At 50.1% G+C, this 25,128-nt stretch overlaps 1 protein-coding gene across 3 annotated transcripts in view; it reads left to right on the top strand.

Moving 5' to 3' along the window:
- LOC110521000 (ribonucleoprotein PTB-binding 2) overlaps positions 1-25,128 on the top strand; it is a 90,152-nt gene that overhangs the window by 17,057 nt on the left and 47,967 nt on the right. For 2 of the 3 annotated variants that reach the window (XM_036968785.1, XM_036968784.1), the window contains exon 3: positions 22,909-23,378. In XM_036968785.1, the coding sequence (XP_036824680.1) occupies positions 22,909-23,378 (470 nt within the window). The remainder of the gene's footprint in view (positions 1-22,908; positions 23,379-25,128) is intronic. The other variant, XM_036968786.1, reaches the window with a different exon arrangement.

Here is a 25,128-nt window from a genome sequence, read left to right as displayed (position 1 = left end):
GCCACCCACCATACCCCGCATTGTTCTCTAGCCCTTTGGGTGGCGTTGGAGGCCCACTGTGTAGGTTCCTTAATTTTCCAAAGAAACTCATTGTCATGATTCAGGTGTCTCTCTCTTCTCAAATCATGAGGAAATTAATTTGTTGCTGGCCTCACATGCAAATAGGCTATAGAGAAAGACAAATTGGCATTATTTAAAGTGACTAGTGATCAATTTATTAAAGTGGCCAATGGTTAGAGTCTGTATGTTGACAGCAGCCTCTCCGTGTTAAGGGTGGCTCTTTAACAGTCTGATGGCCTTGAGATAGGTGTTTTTCAGTCTCTCAGTCCCAGCTTTGAAGCACCTGTATTGACCTCGCCTTCTGGATGATAGCGGGGTGAACAGGCAGTCGCTTGGGTGGTTGTTGTCCTTGATGATCTTTTTGATCTTCCTGTGACATCTGGTGCTGTAGGTGTCCTGGAGGGCAGGTAGTTTGCCCCCGGAGATGCGTTATGCAGACCGCACCACCCTCTGGAGATCCTTGCGGTTGTGGGTGGTGCAGTTGCCGTACCAGGCGGTGATACGGTCCGACAGGATTCTCTCAATTGTAAAAGTTTGTGGGTTTTAGGTGACAAGCCAAATTTCTTCAGCCTCCTGAGGTTGAAAAGGCACTGTTGCGCATTCTTCACTACACTGTCTGTATGGATGGACCGTTTCAGTTTGTCCGTGATGTGTACGCTGAGGAACTTAACTTTCGATGTGGATAGGGGGTGCTCCCTCTGCTGTTTCCTGAAGTCCACGATCATCTCCTTTGTTTTGTTGATGTTGAGTGAGAGGTTGTTTTCTTGACACCAGACTCCGAGGGCTCTTACCTCCTCCCTGTACGCTGTCTCATCGTTGTTGGTAATCAGGCCTACTACTGTTGTCTCGTCTGCAAACTTGATGATTGAGTTAGAGGCATGCTTGGCCACGCAGTCATGGGTGAACAGGGAGTACAAGAGGGGGCTGAGCACGCATCCTTGTGGGGTCCCAGTGTTGAGGATCAGCGAAGTGAAGATGTTGTTTCCTACCTTCACCACCTGGGGGCAGCCCGTCAGGAAGTCCAGGACCCAATTGCACAGGGCGGCTTGAGACCCAGGGCCTCAAGCTTAATGATGAGCTTGGAGGGTACTATGGTGTTGAATGCTGAGCTGTAGTCAATGAACAGCATTCTTACATAGGTATTCCTCTTGTCCAGATGGGATAGGGCAGTGTTCTGTGTGATGGTGATTGCATTGTCTGTGGACCTGTTGGGGCGGTATGCAAACTGAAGAGGGTTTAGGGTGGCAGGTAAGGTGGAGGTGATATGATCCTTGACTAGTCTCTCAAAGCACTTCATGACGACAGAAGTGAGTGCTACGGGCGATAGTCATTTAGTTCAGTTATCTTTGCCGCCTTGGGTACAGGAACAATGGAGGCCATCTTGTAGCATGTGGGGACAGCAGTCTGGGATAGGGAGCGCTGGTCTGTGCATACTCTCAGGACCCAGCTAGGGATGCCGTCTGGGCCAGAAGCCTTGCGAGGGTTAACACGTTTAAATGTCTCACTCACATTGGCCACACAGAAGGAGGGGGTGGGGGCACAGTCCTTGGTAGCGGGCTGCGTTGGTGGCACTGTATTCACCTCAATGCAGGCAAAGAAGTTGTTTAGTTCGTCTTGAAGCAAGATGTCGGTGTCCGTGACGTGGCTTGTTTTCTTTTTGTAGTCCGTGATTGCCTGTAGACCCTGCCATATACGTCTCGTGTCTGAGCTGTTGAATTGCGACTCCACTTCATCCCTATACCGACATTTCGCTTGTTTGATTGCCTTGTGGAGGGAATAACTACACTGTTTATATTTAGCCATATTCCCGAAAATATTTCCATGGTTAAATGTGGCCATCTATCCACGGTTTCTGGTTAGGGTAGGTTATAATAGTCACAGTGGGTACAACATGTCCAATGCACTTCCTTATAAACTCACTCAGCGAATCAGTGTATGAATCAATATTATTCTCTGAGGAAGCCCGGAACATTTCCCAGTCCACGTGATCAAAACAATCTTGAAGTGTGGGTTCTGATTGGTCAGACCAGCGTTGAATGGTTCTTGTCACGGGTACATCCTGTTTGAGTTTCTGCAGGAGTAAAATTAAGTTGTAGTCGGATTTGCAGAAGGGAGAGCGGGGGAGGGCCTTGCATGCATAGCGGAAGTTAGAGTAGCAGTGATCCAGTATATTGCCCGCGCGAGTGCGGGCAATATACTAGTTCTCAAATTTGCTTTGTTAAAATCCCCAGCTACAATAAATGCAGCCTCAGGATATATGGTTTCCAGTTTACATAGAGTCCATTGAAGTTCCTTGAGGGCCGCCGTGGTATCTACTTGAGGGGGGATATTCTAGGTCAGGTGAACAAAAGGGCTTGAGTTCCTGTATGTTGTTATGATTACACCATGAGTCATTAATCATGAAGCATACATCCCCGCCCTTCTTCTTCCCAGAGAGATGTGTATTTCTTTCGGCACAACTAATGAAGAAACCCAGTGGCTGTTCCGACTCCGACAACATATCCCGAGAGAGCCATGTTTCCGTGAAACAGAGAATGTTACAATCTCTCACGTCTCTCTGGAAGGCAACCCTTGCCCTAATTTCGTCTACCTTGTTGTCTAACGACTGGACATTAGCGGGTAATATACTCGGAAGCGGTGGGTGGTGTGCACGCCTTCGAAGTCTGACCAGGAGTCCGCTCCGCCTACCTCTTCTGCGGCGACATTGTTTTTGGGTTGACCTCTGGGCCCTCCAATGTCCTAGGCGGTGGTGCGAACAAAGGATCCGCTTCGGGAAAGTCTTACTCCTGGTCGTAATGTTGGTAAGTTGACGTTGCCTTTATATCCAGTAGTTCTAATAAGGCTTGAGATTTTCTGAGCTAATTATGTAAGAAAAAAATACTAGTTTCCTAAGGATTCGAAGTGACCATTGCTGTTGGTGTCATCTTGCCATTCTCTGCCTGTTCCCACCGCCCCTCACCCTTGTGTGGTCTCTAGGCTGTTGGATGTGTGAGCGCTGAGGAGGGTTCTTATATCTCTGTGCCGTGTGGGGGATCTTATATGTCTCTCTACATTGTGGAGAATTCCCTAATTAGAGATGTAGTGGGTTGAATGTGAGCCCCGTGATCCAACTCTCGGGCCCCTCAAACTCTCCAGGCTTGTCACCTCACAGACCGCCAGCTCCGTTCTCAGGTCAGGGTCCCGCTTGGAGACACAGTGATCTCTCCAGTCCACACACCAACTCATAGAAGTACAGAGTTTGACATGGAGGGAGAAAGAAAGATGATAGATGACAATAAAGGGATAGGGGATAAAGGGATAGGATAAATAAAGGGAAAGGTGAGAGGGATTCTGTGTGTGTGTGTGTGCTTGTGATTGTATATACTGTATGTGTGTGTCCTTATGTGTTTAAACTATATAGTGAGTATATGAATCTGTTATGGAGCCTGAATAGTTCTCCTCCACTCAAGAAAAACATTGGCTTCATCTAGCTTGATCCCTGCCTTAAACTGCTTTCAGCCCCCCCACACACGCACAAATCCTCCCCCCTATTCCCTATCTTCCTCAGCACCATACCAAAGAACACAGGGCCATTAAAGGACTCAAACCATCGTAAATCACCAGATAACGAGTGTACATTACTCACCATTCATCTCATGCCGCGTGTGTGTACAAACTCAAGTGTACGCTTAATGCTGAATTAGCCGAACAGCATGTTTCGTTTGGATGTAATATCTATCGTTGTAAGTATGGGGTGTAAATGTAATCTTCCCTTTGGGGAAATGGTGAAACAGATTTTATGTGATTTTTATTGGGCCATGGTTTTAATTGGTGTGAAACACTAGCTTGGCTTCAAATGGCACCCTATTCACTATTTAGTGTTTTACTTTACTCTGGTCAGAAGTAGGGCACTATATAGGAAATAGGGTGCCGTTTGGGATGCAAGACACTGTCGTATAATATATTCCCCGTGCTGATTGTGGGATGCAGATGGCTTGGTTTGCCCTGAAACACGGGCTACTCAATAGGGATTGTTTTCTGGGTGAAATAAGTGGTATGTGTCAGAGAATTCCTGGAAATGACAATTGTGCAATGATTCCTTTTGGAAGAAAACAACAGGGAGTGAATTCAAAGGAGTGTCATATCTTGTTTTGCAGCCGGTCTCTCTTGCCTGGAGGAGGCTAGCTCCAGTGTGGGAGAAAGAGAGTGGACTAGTGTGTGTATGGGAGGGCTGATTAGGTTCCCAACCCCTTGCCTATTACCAATAACTGAGATGTACGGCTGTTCAATCTGTCACATCAAATCCGTACCCATATAGATATCTCAGTCCATTTTAGGGGGCTGCTTGTCCTTATTAGTGCTTATGTGTGCACGTCTGTGTCCCTGTCTCTGTGTCCCCCTCTCTCTCTGTGAGGATTTGCTCCAGGACGTCGCTCAGAAGTTGGTAGCCTCTTTAGGTAATGAGGGGTATATCTCCTTCCTCCTCCCCTGTGTAAATGTTACTCTACCTTTGCTTCAGTGCACCCACCGTGCAAGTTAGAGCGCTGCGCTGCGTGGCGTTACGTAACTGTCCGCTGGGATGACAATGGAAGGGGTCAGCAGGGGGATCCTGGCCACACAATGGGCCTTCTGTGTGAGACGATTACCGTCCCCATAATGGAGACACTGCACTCAATAGAAAAAGGGTTCCAGAAGTGATCTTCAGCTGACCCCGTATGATCGCTCTTTTTGGTTCCAGGTGTTACGTTCTAAATAAACAGAGTAAAACACTTAGTAAAGCTCAAACCGAGTTTATTCCCCCAAAGGGTCGGACAGCTGCACAGACAAGGACATGGTTCCACCAGTGGGAGTATATATACCCCAATTTGGGTGGAGTATCCTCCTTCTCTCTAAACATTACATCTTCATTGCTAGGCAAGAAGTTAAGTGATGCGGACAATAAACTCTTCCTTCTCCCTTAATGTGACCTGAACTGACCTCGGCCCCCATTCCTCACTAAACCACATCTCTCTACCCTTATCAGTGCCGGCAACCATGCGATTGCCTTTCCGTTACTAAGTACATTCCAAGCTTAATTGCCTGCACCGTATACATTCCTCCTACAGATAACCATTAACTTCCGGTTTAGAAACCAGACTATGCTACTCAATATTTTTTATTTCAACTTTATTTAACCAGGTAGGCTAGTTGAGAACAAGTTCTCATTTACAACTGCGACCTGGCCAAGATAAAGCAAAGCAGTGCGACACAAACAACAACACAGAGTTACACATGGAATAAACAAGCATACAGTCAATAACACAATAGAAATAAAAGAACGTCTATATACAGTGTGTGCAAATGGCGTGAGGAGGCAATCAACAGGCCATAGTAGAAAAGTAATTACAATTTAGCAAATTAACACTGGAGTGATAGATGTGCAGATGATGATGCCAAGTAGAAATACTGGTGTGCAAAAGAGCAGAAAAGTAAATCAAAACAATATGGGGATGAGGTAGGTAGATTGGATGGGCTATTTACAGAAGGGCTATGTAAAGCTGCAGCGATCGGTTAGCTGCTCAGATAGCTAATGTTTAAAGTTAGTGAGGGAAATAAATCTCCAGCTTCAGCGATTTTTTTGCAATTAATTCCAGTCATTGGCAGCAGAGAACTGGAAGGAAAGGCGGCCAAAGGAGGTGTTGGCTTTGGGGATGACCAGTGCAATATACCTGCTGGAGCGCGTGCTACGGGTGGGTGTTATCGTGACCAGTGAGCTGAGATAAGGTGGAGCTTTACCTAGCAGAGACTTATAGATGACCTGGAGCCGGTGGGTCTGGTGACGAATATGTAGCGAGGACCAGCCAACGAGCGCATACAGGTCGCAGTGGTGGGTAGTATATGGGGCTTTGGTGGCAAAACGGATGGCACTGTGATAGACTACATCCAGTTTGCCGAGTAGAGTGTTGGAGGCTATTTTGTTAATGACATCGCTGAAGTCGAGGGTATGTAATATTTCAATAGGAGATCTGATAATGAACAACATTTCAAGTTTAGAAGTCAGAACCCATCACAGGTAAAACCCTTTTTGTTCCAGGTAGAACTATTTTGGGTTTGATGTAAAAAGGATTCCCTAGGGCAGTGGCTCAGATAAATAGAAAAGAAAAACATATTTATATATTTTTACATTAACCTAATAAAAACAGTTCTGTAGGAATGAGGTTTGGGCAGTAGCCCTAATACATTATCACAGCGTATTGGCTATATGCCGCCTAACAATATTGTTCTTCTGAGACCATATTATATTTTAAAACTCAAGTTTTGATAATGAAATAGATTGATGGTACCTGCATCTGATGGTCATGGTGATTTCAATATAACTGGGAACTCTGGAAAAACTCTGGAAAAACAAGGTCAAATTATGACCTCCCTGAACTTCGAAATGGAACATCCGAGCTCTACACTCTTAGAAAAAAGGCTTCTTCAGCTGTCCCCATAGGAGAACCCTTTTGGTTCCAGGTAGAACACTCTGTTGAAAGGGTTCTACATGGAACTGAAAAGGGTTATTGAAATGGTTCTCCTATGGGGACAGCCGAAGAACCCTTTAAGGTTCTACGTAGCACCTAAGAGTGTAGAAAGATGCCTAAGTTTCTGAGTTTGATGACCGCACTGAAGTCAGAAGTTGGAGACTTCCCGAGTTCCCAGTTGTTTTGGCATAAGACTCAGCGGCGGCAGGAAGAGAGCCGCAGATGGTCCCCCCCCCCCGTGAGACTGACCAGTGAGTGGGGACACCGTCTTCCACCTGATGGTGAAAATCAACTGGCACCGATGCCATGTATTCTTTGACAGTCTCTCTGGTCATGGTTTTAAAAGGTATGCAATCTTATATAATAATATATATATATAATCTTATATAGGCTAGTATCACAGTAACTTTACTGTGGCTGGGTTCGTGGAAGCTGTAGGTAGGCACTGTGATTTGAGCTATCCGATTGGCCAGCGCAGTAGGCGCACTCGTTTTATCAACTGATCTCCCGCTCCGCTGGGTAGGAAATGGTTCAAAATGGGAACACTTTGCCTGCTTGGTGCCCAGGGCAACTGAATCGAGTGCACCTACCACGAACGGCGCAAGACGGGAAAGAAAAGGAGTGCAACGCTTTTATCATTGGATTTTCTACAGGAATACTAGGAATACCATCAAGATCGACCGGTTGTTGACCACTACCCTAGGGAGTAGTCTTTCTACCTTTTCAAAGATTCCTAGATTTCAATGATCACAAACAATTTAAGTATTGCTCCACGGTTAACGGTGTTTCTTTTAATATGTCGAGCTGACGATGGTCCCTGTATTTATATAGGATGTTTAGGAGAAATGTTCAGCTATATAGAGAGTGGAAGAGCAACAGTGTGCCAAGATAGCCAGTGTCAGTACATTGCTTGCGTCACAAACAACTGGCATCTCTGAGGAAGGAGAGCTTGTATCCAATCTGGCAGCTAACACCATCTCATCATATAACCCAATGTACGGAAGCTCCATCCGGTTTCTACTTGCCAATTTACCCTAAAGATGCAAAATATTTCCAGAACCACGGCTGTTTCTGAGAGAGCAATGTTCTGACCTTTCCCCTGTTTTCCAGAACGCCTATGTTCTTTTTTGTTATTAGCGTTATTATTACTGTAGAATGCAAACAATCCATTACGGGTGTACTCGTCTATGACTCGGCTCTAACTAACAATATGACTTGAGACCTCTCGGCCCTGTAGTTACCTCTGAGGACAACTGCAGGCAGACCTCTCTCTCTCTCTCCGTCTCTCCCATTTTTCTTTCTTTCTTTGTTTCTCTCTCTGTCTCTCCCATTTTTCTTTCTTTCTTTGTTTCTCTCTCTCTCTCCCCTCCCCCCCCCATCTCTCACTCCATCGTCATCTGTCCATCTGTGTGCTGTGTGAGTCAGTATCTGTAAATGAGAGCAGCAGCCCACATGCCAGGCCGTGTGAGTTATGTGATTGATATCGCCAGGGTTGATCCCGCTCTGTAGCGAACTCATAGCTAGTTACATGTTCCCTATTAAGTCGCTGTTACTGAACCTGGACAAAACGATGGTGTTATACTCTCTGGCATTATGGGAAAAAGTGTGTGTGTGTGTGTGTGTGTCACATAACACTGTCTCATAGATTTGATTCTCTATGACACTTGCTCCTAGTTTCATAGTATTTGATGGAGCTGTTTTTGCAGCTGTGTTTGGACACAGGAAGTCAATCCTCCTGTGGGGCTCTGTTCTCCTCTCTGTTGTTGCCTCTTCTTACAATAGTCACAGCTCAAGAGGTAGCAATTAGCCTTAGTGCTGTGTAGGTTGTTCATTAAGCTATTCGCCCCTACACCCCTTCTTAGTGCCCCAACAACACCTCTCCTCATTACACTGAAGAGCCTGTCTGGTTTAACTGGAGGTTGAGGTGATGATGACGGTGATGATGACGAAGGCCGCATTGGTAATGATAGTGAGAAAACAACAGTTGGCATAGGAACACTTGTTCACAGCCAGCCCAATCTGGTGTTATCTCCACAAACAGCAGGTGTGTGTGTGTGTGTGTGTGTGTTGTCTGACATGCACCACTGACAACATCCATCTATCCACCCACACACACACTGCGCTGACCCTTTTGCAGTGAGTTTAACAAAACCAACAGGCCTGAAGGCGTCACAAAAGACCCCGAGACCCAATCGCTGTGTGCTGCTTACCTGCCGTACAGGCAATATTTGACCCTTGAGGGCAGCTGTACCGCGCACTGGGATCGTACGATTCACCGCTCCGTCAGATCTAGTTCTGGATCCTGTTTCGATCACTAGCACAGATAATAGTTCAGTTTCACTTCAGCCCCTCTGAACCCGTGTTTGGATTGTCTTGTTTTAGATAGAACTTCCCCTCAGAGAGTTTCTCCCTTCAGTGATCTGACCACACACTACGGCTGTGTCACACATGCCCCCCCCCCCCTCTCCCTACGTAGTGAGAAGTAGTGCGCTGTATAGGGAAAAGGGTGCCATTCGGGACGGACCCTATCAGTCTTTATTTTTATTGTATTTTTTTTGGGGGGGGGGGGGTCAAGTTGAGTTTATTTTATCATTTTCTAACAAGGTACACGTACAAAACAACGCACTCAATTAAGAATCACAGAGGAGAAGCCTGCGACTTATTTCCGCCGTATCGTCAACAGCAGCAGGTCTACGTTGAGATTCGTATGTTCTCCATTCCACTCAGTCCCCCCGATCAGTTCTGACCGCCGTATCGTCAACAGCAGCAGGTCTACGTTGAGATTCATATGTTCTCCATTCCACTCAGTCCCCCCGATCAGTTCTGACCGCCGTATCGTCAACAGCAGCAGGTCTACGTTGAGATTCATATGTTCTCCATTCCACTCAGTCCCCCCGATCAGTTCTGACCGCCGTATCGTCAACAGCAGCAGGTCTACGTTGAGATTCATATGTTCTCCATTCCACTCAGTCCCCCCGATCAGTTCTGACCGCCGTGCTCGTCAACAGTTTACGCTCACCCTGGCCTTAGCTGTGGGTTTCCCCAGCACTGACCTTAAGACGATCGACAGTCTAAATTGGAGAGCAGACGGGCTTTATGTGTCCCCTATACCTCTCTAGAACGTCTCCGTCGCGTTATCGTGGCTAACAGACCTCAGAGACAGGGCTAGTTTCAGCCTCTACCGAAAGAGGAAGGAAGCCGCTTGTGATGTGGTGGGGGAGTGATACTTTTTCAGTTTGTGGTGGCATGGGTGTTAGACTTGATGGCGTGGTTCAGAGGTCTATTAGTGGACTTTATGGTCAGGATTTAGTTAGTGGAACACGCAGCAAGAGAGAGAGAGAGACACTGAAAGAAAGATGGCGATGTGCCGGCATGGTACTAGTTAGTGGTGGGTGCGAGAGACGGAATGATGGCGGAGATAGAGGGATGGAGAGCTGGGCCATAGGTGGGAGAGAGAAGAGGTTCCACTCACTGTGTGCATTAGCACTGGGCGGTGTGGTGGTCCACTTGAGCTTGAACAAGTCTTCCATCCCCCGCCCTGCGTGGGAGGGTAACCCACTCCCTGGCCACTCATGGTGTGGGGGCTGTGAGGGGCTAGAGAGCCAGGTTCTGGGGGGGCTGAAGAGGCTGGAGCTGGGTGGGGGGCAGTAAGTGATGGAGTTGAGTGGAGAGTGTGGGTGGGTGGTTCGTATGCAGAAAGACAAAAGGCCAGGGTGCCTGACAAGAGTCATGCAAATTGAAGAGATGCTCTGATTATCAGATTGAGACGACAGCGAAAACGTGTTTCCACTCTCTCTGTTAGTTGTCAGGTAGGTAGGGAGAGGAAAGAGATCGCAGGGCTACGGCATTGGGGAGGAAACACGATTGCCTCTGTGAAAGGGTTATACTTGAGTTGACCTCGCTGTGTTGACACGTGTCTGTTGCGTCTGTGTGCGTTTTATATCCAGATTGCGTGTGTGTTTGCGGAGAGACCGAAGAACCCTGGCTTTGCCTATTGTGATTGACATGCTGGAAGTCAGAAGGTAGGGCCAAGTTCGGGCTTTCGACGGCAACCAAAGGGTTTTTACGCTACAGCCTACAGGTCTAAAACCCTTGGACTGCCTTTCTAGCCGCACCTCGCCTGTTGAAATGTGTTACCGTCTGTCGGGTGCGTTCAGAACGTGGCTAAGCGTGGCCGTAGTGTAGGGACAGAGAGGGGGTGCCATCTACACTATGGCATTGACAGGAGCATAGCAGGTGAACTAAACCACAGTGGTTCGACACAATAGACTCATAGACATTAGCTGTCCTCCTTAGCGCCTGTATCTCCTGGGGTTTTTTAATGAGCTACTTCCCGACGAACATGGCATGTGGAATTGTAGGCTTGGAGATGATTCCGCAAAGATTCCGTCTTCCTTTCTCTCCTTCTCCCCGTTCCCCTTACCGTACGACACGCTCCTTATAGAAATACAAATATCGAACGATCGCCGCCCCATAATTAAGAGCCTCTTTGTGTTTTTTGGAGCGAAACATTTGCCTGAAAAATCTGTCAGCAGACTCTGGACTGTGTCTGTATTATACCATTACTGTGTCAGCCTTTTAAGATGCTTTGAGCTCTCCCCTTCTCTCTCTCTCTCTCTCTCTCCACCTCCACCTACCTCTCTCCACCTCCACCTACCTCTCTCTCTCTCCACCTACCTCTCTCTCTCCACCTACCTCTCTCTCTCTCCACCTCCACCTACCTCTCTCCACCTCCACCTACCTCTCTCCACCTCCACCTACCTCTCTCCCTCTCCACCTCCACCTACCTCTCTCCCTCTCCACCTCCACCTACCTCTCTCCCTCTCCCTCTCCACCTCCACGTACCTCTCCCTCTCCACCTCCACCTACCTCTCTCTCCCTCCACCTACCTCTCTCTCCCTCCACCTACCTCTCTCTCTCTCCACCTACCTCTCTCTCTCTCCACCTACCTCTCTCTCTCTCCACCTACCTCTCTCTCTCTCCACCTCCACCTACCTCTCTCCCTCTCCACCTCCACCTACCTCTCTCCCTCTCCCTCTCCACCTCCACGTACCTCTCCCTCTCCACCTCCACCTACCTCTCTCTCCCTCCACCTACCTCTCTCTCCCTCCACCTACCTCTCTCTCTCTCCACCTACCTCTCTCTCTCTCCACCTACCTCTCTCTCTCTCCACCTACCTCTCTCTCTCTCCACCTCCTCCTAACTCTCTCCACCTCCACCTACCTCTCTCTTTCTTTCATTTCTTTCTTTCTCTCTCTCCACCTCCACCTACCTCTCTCTCTCTCTCCACCTCTACCTACCTCTCTCTCTCCACCTCCACCTACCTCTCTCTCTTTCTTTCTTTCTTTCTTTCTCTCTCCACCTACCCCTCTCTCTCTCCACCTACCCCTCTCTCTCTCCACCTACCTCTCTCTCTCTCTTTCTTTCTCTCTCTCTCCACCTACCTCTCTCTCTCTCTTTCTTTCTCTCTCTCTCCACCTACCTCTCTCTCCCTTTCTTTCTCTCTCCACCTCCACCTACCTCCCTCTCTCTCTCTCCACCTACCTCCCTCTCTCTCTCTCCACCTCTCGCTCTCTCTCTCCACCTACCTCTCGCTCTCTCTCTCCACCTACCTTTCTCTCTCCACCTCCACCTATCTCTCTCTCTCCACCTCCACCTACCTCTCTCTCTCCACCTCCACCTACCTCTCTCTCTCCACCTCCACCTACCTCTCTCTCTCCACCTCCACCTACCTCTCTCTCTCCACCTCCACCTACCTCTCTCTCTCTCCACCTCCACCTACCTCTCTCTCTTTCTTTCTCTCTCTCCACCTCCACCTACCTCTCTCTCTTTCTCTCTCTCCACCTCTACCTACCTCTCTCTCTTTCTTTCTTTCTCTCTCTCCACCTACCTCTCTCTCTTTCTTTCTCTCTCTCCACCTACCTCTCTCTCTTTCTTTCTCTCTCTCCACCTACCTCGCTCTCTTTCTTTCTCTCTCTCCACCTCCACCTACCTCTCTCTCTCTCTTTCTTTCTCTCTCCACCTCCACCACCTCTCTCTCTCCACCTACCCCTCTCTCTCTCCACCTACCTCTCTCTCTCTCCACCTACCTCTCTCTCTCTCCACTTACCTCTCTCTCTCTCCACCTACCTCTCTCTCTCTCCACCTACCTCTCTCTCTCTCCACCTACCTCTCTCTCTCTCCACCTACCTATCTCTCTCTCCACCTACCTATCTCTCTCTCCACCTACCTCTCTCTCTCTCCACCTACCTCTCTCTCTCTCCACCTACCTCTCTCTCTCTCCACCTCCACCTACCTCTCTCTCTCTCCACCTCCTCCTACCTCTCTCTCTCTCCACCTCCACCTACCTCTCTCTCTCTCCACCTCCACCTACCTCTCTCTCTCTTTCTTTCTCTCTCCACCTCCACCACCTCTCTCCACCTACCTCTCTCTCTCTCCACCTACATCTCTCTCTCTCCACCTACCTCTCTCTCTCTCCACCTACCTCTCTCTCTCTCCACCTACCTCTCTCTCTCTCCACCTACCTCTCTCTCTCTCCACCTACCTCTCTCTCTCTCCACCTACCTCTCTCTCTCTCCACCTCCACCTACCTCTCTCTCTCTCCACCTCCTCCTACCTCTCTCCACCTCCACCTACCTCTCTCTTTCTTTCTTTCTTTCTTTCTTTCTCTCTCTCCACCTCCACCTACCTCTCTCTCTCTCCACCTCTACCTACCTCTCTCTCTCTCCACCTCCACCTACCTCTTTCTCTTTCTTTCTTTCTTTCTCTCTCCACCTACCTCTCTCTCTCTCCACCTACCTCCCTCTCTCTCTCTCCACCTACCTCCCTCTCTCTCTCTCCACCTCTCGCTCTCTCTCTCCACCTACCTCTCGCTCTCTCTCTCCACCTACCTTTCTCTCTCCACCTCCACCTATCTCTCTCTCCACCTCCACCTACCTCTCTCTCTCCACCTCCACCTACCTCTCTCTCTCCACCTCCACCTACCTCTCTCTCTCCACCTCCACCTACCTCTCTCTCTCCACCTCCACCTACCTCTCTCTCTCTCCACCTCCACCTACCTCTCTCTCTTTCTTTCTCTCTCTCCACCTCCACCTACCTCTCTCTCTTTCTCTCTCTCCACCTCTACCTACCTCTCTCTCTTTCTTTCTTTCTCTCTCTCCACCTACCTCTCTCTCTTTCTTTCTCTCTCTCCACCTACCTCTCTCTCTTTCTTTCTCTCTCTCCACCTACCTCGCTCTCTTTCTTTCTCTCTCTCCACCTCCACCTACCTCTCTCTCTCTCTTTCTTTCTCTCTCCACCTCCACCACCTCTCTCTCTCCACCTACCCCTCTCTCTCTCCACCTACCTCTCTCTCTCTCCACCTACCTCTCTCTCTCTCCACTTACCTCTCTCTCTCTCCACTTACCTCTCTCTCTCTCCACCTACCTCTCTCTCTCTCCACCTACCTCTCTCTCTCTCCACCTACCTCTCTCTCTCTCCACCTACCTATCTCTCTCTCCACCTACCTCTCTCTCTCTCCACCTACCTCTCTCTCTCTCCACCTACCTCTCTCTCTCTCCACCTACCTCTCTCTCTCTCCACCTACCTCTCTCTCTCTCCACCTCCACCTACCTCTCTCTCTCTCCACCTCCTCCTACCTCTCTCTCTCTCCACCTCCACCTACCTCTCTCTCTCTCCACCTCCACCTACCTCTCTCTCTCTTTCTTTCTCTCTCCACCTCCACCACCTCTCTCCACCTACCTCTCTCTCTCCACCTACATCTCTCTCTCTCCACCTACCTCTCTCTCTCTCCACCTACCTCTCTCTCTCTCCACCTACCTCTCTCTCTCTCCACCTCCACCTACCTCTCTCTCTCTCCACCTCCTCCTACCTCTCTCCACCTCCACCTACCTCTCTCTTTCTTTCTTTCTTTCTTTCTTTCTTTCTCTCTCTCCACCTCCACCTACCTCTTTCTCTTTCTTTCTTTCTTTCTCTCTCCACCTACCTCTCTCTCTCTCCACCTACCCCTCTCTCTCTCCACCTAGCTCTCTCTCTCTTTCTTTCTCTCTCTCTCCACCTACCTCTTTCTCTTTCTTTCTTTCTCTCTCTCCACCTCCACCTACCCCTCTCTCTCTCCACCTCCTCCTACCTCTCTCCACCTCCACCTACCTCTCTCTTTCTTTCTTTCATTCTTTCTTTCTCTCTCTCCACCTCCACCTACCCCTCTCTCTCTCTCCACCTCTACCTACCTCTCTCTCTCTCCACCACTTACCTCTTCTCTTTCTTTCTTTCTTTCTCTCTCCACCTACCTCTCTCTCTCTCCACCTACCCCTCTCTCTCTCCACCTACCTCTCTCTCTCTTTCTTTCTCTCTCTCTCCACCTCCACCTACCTCTCTCTCTCCACCTCCACCTACCTCTCTCTCTCCACCTCCACCTACCGCTCTCTCTCCACCTCCACCTACCTCTCTCTCTCCACCTACCCCTCTCTCTCTCCACCTACCTCTCTCTCTCTCCACCTACCTCTCTCTCTCTCCACTTACCTCTCTCTCTCTCCACCTACCTCTCTCTCTCTCCACCTACCTCTCTCTCTCTCCACCTACCTCTCTCTCTCTCCACCTACCTCTCTCTCTCTCTCCACCTACCTCTCTCTCTCTCTCCACCTACCTCTCTCTCTCCACCTCCTCCTACCTCTCTCTCTCCACCTCCACCTACCTCTCTCTCTCTCTCCACCTCTACCTACCTCTTTCTCTTTCTTTCTTTCTCTCTCCACCTACCTCTCTCTCTCTCCACCCACCCCTCTCTCTCTCCACCTACCTCTCTCTCTCTTTCTTTCTCTCTCTCCACCTCCACCTACCTCTCTCTTTCTTTCTCTCTCTCCACCTCCACCTACCTCTCTCTCTCTCTTTCTTTCTCTCTCCACCTCCACCACCTCTCTCTCTCCACCTACCTCTCTCTCTCCACCTACCTCTCTCTCTCCACCTACATCTCTCTCTCTCCACCTACCTCTCTCTCTCTCCACCTACCTCTCTCTCTCTCCACCTACCTCTCTCTCTCTCCACCTACCTCTCTCTCTCTCCACCTACCTCTCTCTCTCTCCACCTACCTCTCTCTCTCTCCACCTACCTCTCTCTCTCTCCACCTACCTCTCTCTCTCTCCACCTCCACCTACCTCTCTCTTTCTTTCTTTCTTTCTTTCTTTCTCTCTCTCCACCTCCACCTACCTCTCTCTCTCTCCACCTCTACCTACCTCTCTCTCTCCACCTCCACCTACCTCTTTCTCTTTCTTTCTTTCTTTCTCTCTCCACCTACCTCTCTCTCTCTCCACCTACCCCTCTCTCTCTCCACCTAGCTCTCTCTCTCTTTCTTTCTCTCTCTCTCCACCTACCTCTTTCTCTTTCTTTCTTTCTCTCTCTCCACCTCCACCTACCTCTCTCTCTCTCCACCTCCTCCTACCTCTCTCCACCTCCACCTACCTCTCTCTTTCTTTCTTTCATTCTTTCTTTCTCTCTCTCCACCTCCACCTACCTCTCTCTCTCTCTCTCCACCTCTACCTACCTCTCTCTCTCCACCACTTACCTCTTCTCTTTCTTTCTTTCTTTCTTTCTTTCTCTCTCTCCACCTACCTCTCTCTCTCTCCACTTACCTCTCTCTCTCTCCACCTACCTCTCTCTCTCTCCACCTACCTCTCTCTCTCTCCACCTACCTCTCTCTCTCTCCACCTACCTCTCTCTCTCTCTCCACCTACCTCTCTCTCTCTCTCCACCTACCTCTCTCTCTCCACCTCCTCCTACCTCTCTCTCTCCACCTCCACCTACCTCTCTCTCTCTCTCCACCTCTACCTACCTCTTTCTCTTTCTTTCTTTCTCTCTCCACCTACCTCTCTCTCTCTCCACCCACCCCTCTCTCTCTCCACCTACCTCTCTCTCTCTTTCTTTCTCTCTCTCCACCTCCACCTACCTCTCTCTTTCTTTCTCTCTCTCCACCTCCACCTACCTCTCTCTCTCTCTTTCTTTCTCTCTCCACCTCCACCACCTCTCTCTCTCCACCTACCTCTCTCTCTCCACCTACCTCTCTCTCTCCACCTACATCTCTCTCTCTCCACCTACCTCTCTCTCTCTCCACCTACCTCTCTCTCTCTCCACCTACCTCTCTCTCTCTCCACCTACCTCTCTCTCTCTCCACCTACCTCTCTCTCTCTCCACCTACCTCTCTCTCTCTCCACCTACCTCTCTCTCTCTCCACCTACCTCTCTCTCTCTCCACCTCCACCTACCTCTCTCTTTCTTTCTTTCTTTCTTTCTTTCTCTCTCTCCACCTCCACCTACCTCTCTCTCTCTCCACCTCTACCTACCTCTCTCTCTCCACCTCCACCTACCTCTTTCTCTTTCTTTCTTTCTTTCTCTCTCCACCTACCTCTCTCTCTCTCCACCTACCCCTCTCTCTCTCCACCTAGCTCTCTCTCTCTTTCTTTCTCTCTCTCTCCACCTACCTCTTTCTCTTTCTTTCTTTCTCTCTCTCCACCTCCACCTACCTCTCTCTCTCTCCACCTCCTCCTACCTCTCTCCACCTCCACCTACCTCTCTCTTTCTTTCTTTCATTCTTTCTTTCTCTCTCTCCACCTCCACCTACCTCTCTCTCTCTCTCTCCACCTCTACCTACCTCTCTCTCTCCACCACTTACCTCTTCTCTTTCTTTCTTTCTTTCTTTCTTTCTCTCTCCACCTACCTCTCTCTCTCTCCACCTACCCCTCTCTCTCTCCACCTACCTCTCTCTCTTTCTTTCTCTCTCTCTCCACCTACCTCTCTCTCTTTCTTTCTTTCTCTCTCTCCACCTCCACCTACCTCTCTCTTTCTTTCTTTCTCTCTCTCCACCTCCACCTACCTCTCTCTCCCTTTCTTTCTCTCTCCACCTCCACCTACCTCTCTCTCTCTCTCCACCTACCTCTCGCTCTCTCTCTCCACCTACCTCTCGCTCTCTCTCTCTACCTATCTCTCTCTCTCCACCTCCACCTACCTCTCTCTCTCCACCTCCACCTACCTCTCTCTCTCTCTCCACCTCCACCTACCTCTTTCTCTCTCTCCACCTCTACCTACCTCTCTCTCTCTCCACCTCCACCACCTCTCTCTCTCCACCTACCTCTCTCTCTCTCCACCTACCTCTCTCTCTCTCCACCTACCTCTCTCTCTCTCCACCTACCTCTCTCTCTCTCCACCTACCTCTCTCTCTCTCCACCTCCACCTACCTCTCTCTCTCTCTCCACCTACCTCTCTCTCTCTCTCCACCTACCTCTCGCTCTCTCTCTCCACCTACCTCTCGCTCTCTCTCTCTACCTACCTCTCTCTCTCCACCTCCACCTACCTCTCTCTCTCCACCTCCACCTACCTCTCTCTCTCTCCACCTCCACCTACCTCTCTCTCTCTCCACCTCCACCTACCTCTCTCTCTCTCCACCTCCACCTACCTCTTTCTCTCTCTCCACCTCTACCTACCTCTCTCTCTCTCCACCTCCACCACCTCTCTCTCTCCACCTACCTCTCTCTCTCCACCTCCACCTACCTCTCTCTCCCTTTCTTTCTCTCTCTCTCCACCTACCTCTCTCTCTCTCCACCTACCTCTCTCTCTCTCCACCTACCTCTCTCTCTCTCCACCTCCACCTACCTCTCTCTCTCTCCACCTCCTCCTACCTCTCTCCACCTCCACCTACCTCTCTCTTTCTTTCATTCTTTCTTTCTCTCTCTCCACCTCCACCTACCTCTCTCTCTTTCTTTCTTTCTTCTTTCTTTCTTTCTTTCTTTCTTTCTTTCTTTCTTTCTTTCTTTCTCTCTCCACCTACCTCTCTCTCTCTCTCTCCACCTACCCCTCTCTCTCCACCTACCTCTCTCTCTCTCTTTCTTTCTCTCTCTCTCCACCTACCTCTCTCTCTTTCTTTCTTTCTCTCTCTCCACCTCCACCTACCTCTCTCTCTCTTTCTTTCTCTCTCCACCTCCACCTACCTCTCTCTCTCTCTCTACCTACCTCTCTCTCTCTCTCCACCTACCTCTCTCTCTCTCTCCACCTACCTCTCTCTCTCTCTCTCCACCTACCTCTCTCTCTCTCTCCACCTACCTCTCGCTCTCTCTCTCCACCTACCTCTCGCTCTCTCTCTCCACCTACCTCTCTCTTTCTTTCTTTCTTTCTCTCTCTCACCTACCTCTCTCTCTCTCTCCACCTCTACCTACCTCTCTCTCTCTCCACCTCCACCTACCTCTCTCTCTCTTTCTTTCTTTCTTTCTTTCTTTCTTTCTCTCTCCACCTACCTCTCTCTCTCTCCACCTACCCCTCTCTCTCTCCACCTACCTCTCTCTCTCTTTCTTTCTCTCTCTCACCTACCTCTCTCTCTCTCTCTCTACCTACCTCTCTCTCTCTCTCCACCTACCTCTCGCTCTCTCTCTCCACCTACCTCTCGCTCTCTCTCTCCACCTACCTCTCGCTCTCTCTCTCCACCTACCTCTCGCTCTCTCTCTCCACCTACCTCTCTCTCTTTCTTTCTTTCTTTCTCTCTCTCCACCTACCTCTCTCTTTCTTTCTTTCTTTCTTTCTTTCTCACTCCACCTACCTCTCTCTCTCTCTTTCTTTCTCTCTCTCTCCACCTACCTCTCTCTCTCTCCACCTCTACCTACCTCTCTCTCTCTCCACCTCCACCTACCTCTCTCTCTCTCTTTCTTTCTTTCTTTCTCTCTCCACCTACCTCTCTCTCTCATCTCTTTCTTTCTCTCTCTCTCCACCTACCTCTCTCTATCTTTCTTTCTCTCTCCACCTCCACCTACTTCTCTCTCTCTCCACCTACCTCTCTCTCTCCACCTACCTCTCTCTCTCCACCTACCTCTCTCTCTCCACCTACCTCTCTCTCTCTCTCTACCTACCTCTCTCTCTCTCTCCACCTACCTCTCGCTCTCTCTCTCCACCTACCTCTCGCTCTCTCTCTCCACCTACCTCTCGCTCTTTCTTTCTTTCTTTCTTTCTTTCTTTCTCTCTCTCCACCTACCTCTCTCTCTCTTTCTTTCTCTCTCTCCACCTACCTCTCTCTCTTTCTTTCTCTCTCTCCACCTACCTCTCTATCTTTCTTTCTCTCTCTCCACCTCCACCTACCTCTCTCTTTCTTTCTCTCTCTCTCCACCTCCACCTACCTCTCTCTCTCTCTTTCTTTCTCTCTCCACCTCCACCTACCTCTCTCTCTCTCCACCTACCTCTCTCTCTACCTACCTCTCTCTCTCTCTCCACCTACCTCTCTCTCTTTCTTTCTCTCTCTCTCCACCTACCTCTCTCTCTCTCTCTTTCTTTCTCTCTCCACCTCCACCTATCTCTCTCTCTCCACCTCCACCTACCTCTCTCTCTCTCCACCTACCTCTCTCTCTCTCCACCTACCTCTCTCTCTTTCTTTCTTTCTTTCTTTCTCTCTCTCCACCTCTACCTAACTCTCTCTCTCCACCTCTACCTACCTCTCTCTCTCTCCACCTCCACCTACCTCTCTCTCTCCACCTCCACCTACCTCTCTCTCTCTCTCCACCTACCTCTCTCTCTCTCCACCTACCTCTCTCTCTTTCTTTCTTTCTTTCTTTCTCTCTCTCCACCTCTACCTACCTCTCTCTCTCCACCTCTACCTACCTCTCTCTCTCTCCACCTCCACCTACCTCTCTCTCTCCACCTCCACCTACCTCTCTCTCCACCTCCACCTACCTCTCTCTCTCTCCACCTACCTCTCTCTCTTTCTTTCTCTCTCTCCACCTCCACCTACCTCTCTCTCTCTCTTTCTTTCTCTCTCTCCACCTCCACCTACCTCTCTCTCTTCTCTCTCTCTCCACCTACCTCTCTCTCTCTCTCCACCTACCTCTCTCTCTCTTTCTTTCTCTCTCTCTCCACCTACCTCTCTCTCTTTCTCTCTCTCTCTCTCTCCACCTCCACCTACCTCTCTCTCTTTCTTTCTTTCTTTCTCTCTCTCCACCTCTACCTACCTCTCTCTCTCCACCTATACCTACCTCTCTCTCTCTCCACCTCTACCTACCTCTCTCTCTCTCCACCTCCACCTACCTCTCTCTCTCTCCACCTCCACCTACCTCTCTCTCTCCACCTCTACCTACCTCTCTCTCTCTCCACCTCCACCTACCTCTCTCTCTCTCCACCTACCTCTCTCTCTTTGTTTCTCTCTCTCCACCTCCACCTACCTCTCTCTCTCTCTCTTTCTTTCTCTCTCCACCTCCACCTACCTCTCTCTCTCCACCTACCTCTCTCTCTCTCCACCTACCTCTTTCTTTCTCTCTCTCCACCTACCTCTCTCTCTCTCCACTTACCTCTCTCTCTCTCCACTTACCTCTCTCTCTCTCCACTTACCTCTCTCTCTCTCCACCTACCTCTCTCTCTCTCCACCTACCTCTCTCTCTCCACCTCCACCTACCTCTCTCTCTCCACCTCCACCTACCTCTCTCTCTCCACCACCTACCTCTCTCTCTCCACCTCCACCTACCCCTCTCTCTCTCCACCTACCCCTCTCTCTCTCCACCTCCACCCCCTTCTCTCTCTCTCTCCACCTCCACCCCATTCTCTCTCTCTCCACCTCCACCCCCTTCTCTCTCTCTCTCCACCTCCACCCCCTTCTCTCTCTCTCTCCACCTCCACCTACCTCTCTCCACCCCCCTCTCTCTTTCTCTCCATCCCTCTCTCACATGCCCCCCGTTTGAGAGAGAGAGCATCGCACAGTGTAACGTTACTTGACTCACCGCGGTATAACCAGATTACCGTCTCGGCTCAGAAAAATCCATCCATCATGCAGTTTTGAGTATGGGAACGTTGAGTTAATTGATTTGCCCGGGCGGGATGGCTGGCGGCGTGCGTGAACGCTTTAATGGAATGTGAAGTGGTGCAGATGGAGCTGTGAGTTCTAGAGGCCGGTGGGACGTGGGAGAGGGGTCCTCTCTGGTTTCATCTGGCAGAACGGTCCTGACTTCACGTTGGTGCTCTGGGTTCTGCGTCAGTTGTCAGACATCAGTGGGATCACTGTTAGACCGAGCCGGTGTCTCTCTAAACATTAGTCATCATTAATCAACTCTACAGTACACGCATCCCTCTCCCTCCCTCGCACTCAACACACACACACACACACCTCTCTGACTCACTTGTCCACTTGTGTAATAATGTATTAGCAACATCCTCTGCGCACTGGAAGTGCATTAGGACTCACAATGTCGACTGGGGAGGCTAATAGCCACCAAATATTTAGATATAGATATTAGTTCCTCTCAGTAAATAGTCAACACAGACCTACCACAGGCACTAAAGGGTTAACACGGTTAACAGTCAGTTATGAAGAAGACGGGTCGTAAATTTAAGTTTTAACTTCAAAAAAAATCCCATGGACGTGTTTCGGCCAGTCAGTCAGTCAGTCAGTCAGTCAGATGCTGTTACAGTGGGCTCAGGCTCAACGTTCGCTCGGCTGAGGGGTATTTTGGCCACGCTACACATTCCATATCAATTCATTACCGCCTCATTTCACGGCCCATGAATCACTGCGTCGGCGTTTTCGGGGGGGGGGGGGGGGGGGGGGGGGGGTCGTTTCGGGCTGTTAGCGTTTGTATAAAAGGGTTCAGGTTTGATTAAGCCTGTTTACTGGACTGTGATGTTGTAAACACCTCCCCTGTTATTGTGATCTATCATGCTGTTTCTGTTCTGTCAATGTGTGTTTAGGAGTGGGATAAATATGTGTGTCAGTGAGTGGATTCTTTCCAGGCTGCTCCCAGCTAATGTGGGTCTTTCTCTCTGTGTATCTCTGTGTTTCTCTCTGTTTGGTTTCTGGGTGTGTATTTTTCTGTACCCCTCTCTCTCCCATTCTCTATCTCTCTGCATGTGTTTCTGTCTCTGTGTGTGTTTGTGTGTGTGTATTGTTCTCTCTGTCTGTGTGTGTGTTTCTCGTCTTTGTGTGTCTTTGTGTGAGACCTGTCCCGGTCTCTCTGTCCGTGTCCCCTTCCATGTCTCTGTGCATCTCTGTCCATTTCCCTGTCTCTGTGTATTCCTGTCTCTGTGTATTCCTGTCTCCCTGTCTTTGTGTATTCCTGTCTCTGTGCATCTCTGTCCATTTCCCTGTCTATGTGTATCTCTGTCCCTGTCTCTGTGTATCTCTGTCCATTTCCCTGTCTCTGTATCTCTGTCCCTGTCTCTGTGTATCTCTCTCCCTGTCTCTGTGTATCTCTGTCCATTTCCCTGTCTATGTGTATCTCTGTCCCTGTCTCTGTGTATTCCTGTCTCCGTCCCTGTCTCTGTGTATTCCTGTCTCCCTGTCTATGTGTATCTCTGTCCCTGTCTCTGTGCATCTCTGTCCATTTCCCTGTCTCTGTGCGTCCCTGTCCATGTCCCTCCAGCGTTTGTGACCCTGCTGAACGGTGACCAGGCTCAGGGTGCCATCCGCTCCCTCCACCAGAGCAACATGCGTGGCCGAGACATCACGGTGCAGCTCCAGCCCACCGACTCCCTGCTGTGCCTCACCAACCTGCCCCACACCTTCACCGCCCAGCAGCTGGAGGAGCTGGTCCGTTCCTACGGAAACATCGAGCGCTGCTTCCTGGTCTACAGTGAGCTCACCGGACACTCCAAGGGCTACGGCTTCGTGGAGTACATGAAGAAGGACTCGGCGTCGCGGGCGCGGTCGGAGCTGCTGGGGCGACCGCAGGGTGACCGCGCGGTCATGATCCAGTGGACAGACGTGAACCAGCTGACCGCGGGTCACCACCTCCACTCTAAGTGCCTCTGTGTGGACCGGCTGCCCCAGGAGTACGAGTCGGAGGAGCTGAACCTGCTGTTCTCGGAGCGCTACAAGCCTGTCTTCTGCCAGGTGAGTCCGAGGCGGGATACTTATTTGTGAGGCTTTGGAGTTCAAGCGCCTCAACGGGCCCTGACGCTGTGTGAATTGGGGGGGGGGGGGGGGGGGGGGGGGGGGGGGGGGGGGTTGCCGGGGTGAGGCCTGTTTACCGTGACACCAGCGCGACTCGTCTTCCTAACCGAGCGCCCCCACGTTCAAGTCCTCCCCTCCTCTTCCCCCATCCCTTCATCCTTCCTTCTCCTACGCCCCTCCATCCCCCTCTAACTCTCTAACCCCTCCCACACAGACAACAATACGCCTACACGATCAAAGTCCCATGATGGTTTGTGGGTGTTTTGTTGCAGAGCCAGCAGGCTTTGACCTACAGTTCAGCGTTGTGTGTGCCTTCTCCTACACTCTGCCATGACCACAACTCTCTTCCCTAATGGTTTCTTCCACAAAATCCCATGACTCCCAGAGATCGAGGCATTGAGCTCCAATCCAAACACCCCCCCCCCCCCCCCCCCCCCCCCCCCATTCCTATAGCCTGTAGCCTCGTTCACAGCTCCACACGGTTCTCATCCTTAGGCTTCTTTCCTATTTTTACTGTTACAGCTGGTTTTACTGATTTTACTCACCTCTCTGTCTGCCCTCTCTATTCAACCCCCTTCCACATGTAGGCCCTTAACCGCTACACCCCCACCCCCACTTACTTCCCTCTTCCACCCTAACCCCTAGAATCTCCCCTAGTCTGCTGCCTCCTGAGGGCCCTTCTATCCCCCAGCTGCAGTGCTTGAAAGTGACTCAGTCCCTCTTAAGTGATATCAAGAGCCAGGCTGAGAATGCCAGGGCCGTTAGAAGCAGGTAAATGACAGTAGACGGAAGTCACTCTTTCTATGTGTCTCTCTCTCGCTCTCTTTTTCTCTCCTGTCTCTGTTTCTCTCTATCTGTCTCTCTCTCTCCAACCTCTCTTTTTCTCTCCTCTCTCTCTCTCTCTCTCTCCAACCTCTCTCTTTTTCTTTCTCGCTCTCTCGCTCTCTCTAGGGGCAGGAGAGGCCTCTCAGACGCAACAGTACGTTACATGAATCATCACTGATAGCGATAAAGCAAGGTACCTGTGAGAGGAGAAGAGTCGAGTTAGGAGTAGTTTGGAGAACTCCGAGTGATAGAGGGGTAGAGTGGTAAATATGGGGGAAGAGGAGGTACTCGGACGACTTATTCGGGAAGAAGTGTTTGTCCTTTTCAGAAACAAAATACTGCACAGGCGCAGGTTTGTAGCCAGCACAAACACACAGCCTAGATGGTTTCACTACTGTGCCAGGCAGAGTGGAGCTGAGTGATACCTGTTTGCTAAGTCACACTCAAAACGACCCACGGACATCTCCTGGCACCCCATTCACACTCTGACACGTTCAATCACAGCCTTTTTCTCTCACACGCTGGTACTCCGACACAGCTCTCCTCCAAGTCTCCTCTGTCCCAGCCTCTCAGTGAGTCGGGTGTGGCGTCTCCTCTGTCCTGTCAGTAACCTTTTTGACAGGAGGACCGTGACCCCCATATCTATGGTCAGATCACGGTCACTTTTAAGGTCTTCAAAGTCTCAGCTCAAGAGTGACCTGGAGGTTAACAGCTGTCACAGACTGACAACCAGCGCATTGGGGTTGATGTCAGCTTGATGAACACGTGCACACACACACACACTTTCCCTAGACTGACTGACACCCAGGTCCCGTGGAGAGAACCCCTCCTGACCTCTTCCAGGAAGGAGATCTGCTGAAGGGCT

Source organism: Oncorhynchus mykiss, chromosome 30, assembly GCF_013265735.2.
Source record: "Oncorhynchus mykiss isolate Arlee chromosome 30, USDA_OmykA_1.1, whole genome shotgun sequence".
Lineage (NCBI taxonomy): Eukaryota > Metazoa > Chordata > Actinopteri > Salmoniformes > Salmonidae > Oncorhynchus > Oncorhynchus mykiss.
The sequence above is the reverse complement of the archived record's forward strand: the minus strand, read 5'-3'. Positions and strand labels throughout refer to the sequence as shown.